Here is a 5650-nt window from a genome sequence, read left to right on the forward strand (position 1 = left end):
ATAACTTAAAAAAAAATTCCACTAGTGAATTCTGGAGTGTTAGGGACACTTAATGAATCAGGCAAAACAAAAGCTGCTGTTTTCTAAGATTTGAAGCCAAAGTGCCAGCAAGGAGCAAATGCCAATTACAGAAACCCAACTGCAACTGGCTTTAGCCAAAGAAACAAACCACATTAAAACTAGAATTTCAAATGCAGGTCTGTACTGTGTCATACAGTCCCCCACACCATGCTATAATCAATACAGTGGATTAGATACCTCAGTATTAAAAAAACCCAAATAAACAAAAAAACCCAAAACCATCCCATAAAAATAATTTCTTTAATGACAAAACCATCAGTTTTCAGAGGTGCTTCCTTGTATGTGCAACATCTGCTTTTTGTCAAGATATGCATCTTCTCTGGATTCATAATGTGCAAATCCCATAAATTATATATTTATTCCAGTCAGATTCCCTTACTAGTGCTAAAACAAATTCACAGTATAAACTGTCAAGACTCGCCATGCTGTGAATTAAATATAGATATATATATTAAAAAAAAAAAAAGTAAAGTGCAATTCACTCTGTTTTGCAGAGTCACACAATGGCTCTGCACTTCAGCATGTGTTTACAGCAGATTTCACAATAGGAAGAAGACCCCTCCATTCAACAATGTCATCACTTCATGGCAGATGTTTCTGCTTTCAATAGGCTGCATGAAATTTACTATGTTGTAAAATCTGAACGAAAGGTTCTTCATTCAGTCCAGTGTCTGACACTTCGGGGTTTCCACCAGTGACCAGTAATATTGAGCACAGCAGATCTGTGGTTTTATACTAAACACACAGCACAAGACAGGCCTGAAATCAGAAAGTTCATTCTTAGCTTTCCAGCCTTGGTGCAGTCAGACTCTTGATACTTAAATCCTCTTTCTAATGCTCTCATGATAAATTATTTGCACTCCTGCCCTGGTCTGCTATAACAGCTCTTGGTCATCATCTTCAGATCCTGAGGGTCCTTGTCGTACCTCTTCATACCATTTGTTTGTGAGGGTTTTCATCTGTATGCGCCCGTGATGCAAGTCCTAAGGCAAACCAGAAGAGTTTGTTATTTAGCTACAACACTGCTTGTGTGAGAGAGCAACAGATACAAACTAGTTTAACACATTCCTTAGGAAATAATCCACTCCTGGTCTCTAAGCACACAAAGCAATTCTGCTTCCTACAAGAAAATATTTATTAAGTGTTCAATCAGTAACTATTTCCACAGATGATATTTTTGATCACAGGTATTTTTACCTGTGTTTTCTGGACAGTCCTGCTCTGTGGGTTTCAGCAATCCTCATGCTGTCTGGATGGCCTGGCTTTGAATCTCTCTTCTCTATGTGTTCCCAGGCACAGTGGGAAGCTTGTGGCCTGCTTTGGTGATTCACATGCTTATTTTCCTAGCCTTTGGTTGCAATCTGGATAGCAGCTTGTGCTTTTGGCTACCAACTATGAATCAGATGTTTACTCTGGTTTCTTGATTCCTTTTTGGTTTTGCAAAAAAAAGCCTTTATCTTTTGTGGGATAAGTGCTAAAAGCCTTATTTTGAAAAGAAAGGTACAAAACAGGAGGAAAAAAAGTGTGTTTGTGTAGGCTAGGAAGATGGGATGTGCACACTTTACACAAAATTATCAACTCCACAGCAAAAATGCCTAATTCTATAGCAAACTGGAAAAAAGGTGAATTACACAGCCAAGGAGCCTCAGGTTTCTGAGGCATGGAGTGAAAATGGCATAGAATTTACACCTCTGAGCCACTCAGTGTTAAGTTACATGTTCAGCCAGGTGTCATTTTGCATTTACAGCTTTAAAGTCTTGGTTCCTCAGTGAAGAAGTCTTAAAAGTGAAGGCTGCAATTCTGGTGCATATTTCCAAGATAAAAACTGTACTCTGCAGAAAAATCACAACTCCAGAATTCACAGGACCATGCTCAGTAAAAGGCAGCAACTTTGTGTGATAGCACTTCAATCTGCATGAGTGGCAGCAGCTTTTTCTAGCAACAGTAGTAACTAGTAACTGCTGATACTCTTCATGGTACTCTGCAAGATTAAAGGCAAGTTCAATAAATCCATATGCCTTTTAAAGTTTAATTGTGGTAGCCCTGAGACACGCTCATTTAATCCAACCTGCAATTTTGCAGGGCAGCTTTTCATTACAGCTGCTCTACATATGCAGAAGTTTTATATATTAGATGGTTCACTGTTCCTAAGGTAGAAGTTGCATGGCTACACTATGAGCCACTCTGGTACAGAGTGAAATGACAACCAACTCTATCTACCACAGTTTCTTTTCTTCAAGAAAACAAGTAAGACTTACTTCTTGTGTGAGTCTTCTGGTGAAGAAAGGATTCAAATACTTGGCATCAAACCACATAAACCCTTTGAGGTCCTGGCGTTTTATGTACTGGGCTTCATATTCCTCCTCTGTGAGCTCTGATAAGTGTTCAGATTCTATGGTATTTCCCTAGAAAGATCACAAATCTTGATCACAAACCTGAGAAATGTGTCAGTCATCCCTCCAGCTTGCTTCAGCTCTGTGCTCTCCCTTCTCACAACCAATTCCCATGTTGGAACAATGTGGAAGTTATCACCCCAGCCTACCAGGGCTTACAGCTGTATGAATCTGTCCAGCTGTTGATTCCCAGGGCCACTTAGCTTCCCTTTTCATGCTGGAAGGTAAAAGACCTCAAATGTTCTGTATTTTGTATTGCTGAGAACAGATTTCTAGTGTGCAGGTTTTCTCTTGTGAGTTGGACAATGATTTTATCCAGCAAGCAACACTAATGTCATTGTCTCACTGAAAACAAGCCCTGTATCAGAACACACCCTATCCCTGTGCTCTTCCTCTACACACCTCCCTACGTGGACAGAGGAATATAACTCTGAAGACTGCAAGCTTTTTGAAACCTCATGCCAAGAGGAGCTCTTCCTCAAATCCTACAGAACCATACCCTGCATGTATTGTTTGATGGTTTGGGGAAAAAGAGGCAAATGTTCTGGAATACTTGATGTATTCCAGCCTATAGCACAAGACATTTCAGACTAGCTATTAGTTTTCTTCAGTGCTCTTACTTAGCCAGAAATTGCTTTAAAATAAAACCCAGTCAGAGGGGTGCTGCTGTTACCACCTTCTCATGGCCTTTGCTTTGACTTTTTCAAAATAATTCCCATCTGCCTTTTATGATGAATTCATGACTCGCTGCTTTCCCTCTGTATATTACTCAGTCCTGTATCATCTGCTTTATGCTTTTGCAGGGGTTACTTTAATTTGTATGGATCAATTTATAATTAGATTGAGTTAAGAGACTATTTATCTTCCCTCTGTCCAGTTATTTTGTGTAAACACTAACCAAGCTCTCTCTTTGGGATATTTTTTAAAATAAAATTGCTTGGCTTTTTCCTACAACACTTCCATTGCTTTCATTTTACTTTTTAGTAAAAAATAATGTGTTAGTCTTGGAAAACATAAAAATTACAGGAAAAAAGCCTCACAAAACAAAACCCAAACAAACCATCTTCTCTGTCTTGCTAAGATTAATGTCCTTCTTGTTCCTCTTGCGTGCTTTGGAGTCCTCAATGTCAATCAGTCTGATGAGGGGCATGGTTCCTCCTCCCAGCAGCAAAATCGTGAACAGTACTATGATAATTGTTGTTGTCCCAATGAGCTGCCGCTTCTCTATCGGTTCCAAGCCCAAATGGAGGCTGAGGGCATAGGGAATTGCACCACGTAAACCTTATCAGAGAGAACAGTAAATCAATGAAGAGTGAATCAATACCTACATTGGCTCTCAGCACCCTGATAACTCAACAGGAATTCTCCATCTTTAAGAGATTTTTATGATCCTGTACCATGCCCATTTATCTATCATTTGGTTACCACCCTAAAATGAATCTGACCTCTTCAAATACCAGTTTTCAAATTGTGAGGCTGCTAGACCTAGATAGAAGAGCAGACTCTTGAAGAAATCTTTAGTGGCGATTGCCACTGCATGGTCCTCTGGCACAAAGGGGAAATAGAACACATCTATTGCACTTGGGTTTGAGAATGGTGCAAATGTTCAGTTAAGCTTTGCTCCTCAGATGGAAAACCCATTTCCTCAAAAGTAGCCCACACAATGAAAAAGACAAAACATTTCTTCCAGTCCTCTGTACTTTGAGCTTTAACTTACCACTAAACCACATGATAAACATCATTTTGGGGGTGATCTTATGATCACGGAAAAAGTTGAGTAGGTAGGAAAGTGGGAAAATATTCACTGCTCTACCAAACAGAACAAGTACCTGAAAAACAGAAATAACAACAAAAGACCATTTGATATGTTACATTCATGCAGGCCTCAGCTGCATCTGGTTTGTACAGGGTATGGTGAATACGCTCTTTTCACTCACAAACCTTTCAAGTAGGTGTGCTGCTAAACTAACACAGAGAAATCCCTCAGCATGGGTCAATGTGGAATTTAACTTTCTAAACATTTTGTCTGCTTAACTAAAACTAAACCAGACTTGTCACTGACACAGACCAGGCACTACTTTACTTATTATAAATAAATGAAACCCAAGAGGCATTCCACAGAGACCAAGAATTACTTTGGGTAAAAGTTGTCCTCAGTTCAGCTCCTTTAATCTTTCCCTTGGCACAGCAGCTAAGAGGCAATAACATGTTTCTATTGTCTCCCTATGGACTAGTTCCTCAGAGAAAAAGGCCAGAAGCCAAACAAATAGCATGTAATCTGGTTCCTCAGCACTTCCCTGGGTATGGTTATAAAATATACCACACATTAAAGCAACATTTTGAGGGGGGGAAAAAAAGTACTATTGATTTAATGGCAGACAATTAACAAATACAGTGAAAACTTTAACTCAGAAAAGCAAAGGTTTTCACAATGGCATTGCTTTTGAGCTCCACTGCAAACACACTTTGATAAGGTAAATATCCTAGAATTAGTCAGCAAGATCCTTGAAGGGCTGTGCTGTTTTCCTTTATGAATCACCCCAAAATTACACAATTTGCATTATGCCTGTGAGGGCAATGCTACATAGAAGGAAGTATCACACCTGAGATATCTAATATATATAGATACATCAGATAAGGAAGTTGGGTGTAATGCAGTAAGAGCACTTCCTCATGCAGATACTACTATCTGTAAACTGTAGATAACAATTCTTCCCTTGAACCATGGGCTAAAATGTGCTAGTATACATTGCTGTATGCGACTGGAAATGGAGTCATAGTTCCCTCTTTTGCCTCTGAAAATGACAGTGTACTTCCCATGTCTATATTAAAAAAAATATAATAGCAATAGACATAGGCAAGCTCCTTGTGAAATGTAATTCAAAATGGTCCTACATAAAGCTACACTGAAATACAGAAAGAAAGAAAAAGAATTAAGAATGGAGTCAAAGAATGAATACACATTGGAGAAGGTTTGAGTAGGGACTTCCTCTGAAGAAGGTGAGTTCTGAGTGGAGAAGTGATGTATGAAGCTAAAGATACATAAAAACTCAGGATTGTTTTCTGGTAAAGTAACTTCTGAAATAAAGCGGCATGTACAACAGTCTCAACATCTTTTGAGGTTTTTTTTTTAATTTATTTTAATAAATGTAATAGGGTCAAAACAAGCGAGGCTC

The 5650-nt window shown here is 38.9% G+C and overlaps 1 protein-coding gene across 1 annotated transcript in view; it reads right to left on the minus strand.

Annotated features, from left to right (window-relative positions):
- Positions 1-773: 773 nt before the first annotated feature.
- SLC9A8 (solute carrier family 9 member A8) overlaps positions 774-5650 on the minus strand; it is a gene marked incomplete at its 5' end in the record, with an annotated part of 25100 nt that continues 20223 nt past the window's right edge. Inside the window, 4 exons of the mRNA XM_010162522.2 lie at positions 774-1064; positions 2340-2486; positions 3535-3755; positions 4192-4303. Coding sequence (XP_010160824.2) covers positions 957-1064; positions 2340-2486; positions 3535-3755; positions 4192-4303 — 588 coding nt within the window. The remainder of the gene's footprint in view (positions 1065-2339; positions 2487-3534; positions 3756-4191; positions 4304-5650) is intronic.

The sequence above is a fragment of the Antrostomus carolinensis genome, unplaced genomic scaffold, assembly GCF_000700745.2.
Source record: "Antrostomus carolinensis isolate BGI_N321 unplaced genomic scaffold, ASM70074v2 scaffold2292, whole genome shotgun sequence".
Lineage (NCBI taxonomy): Eukaryota > Metazoa > Chordata > Aves > Caprimulgiformes > Caprimulgidae > Antrostomus > Antrostomus carolinensis.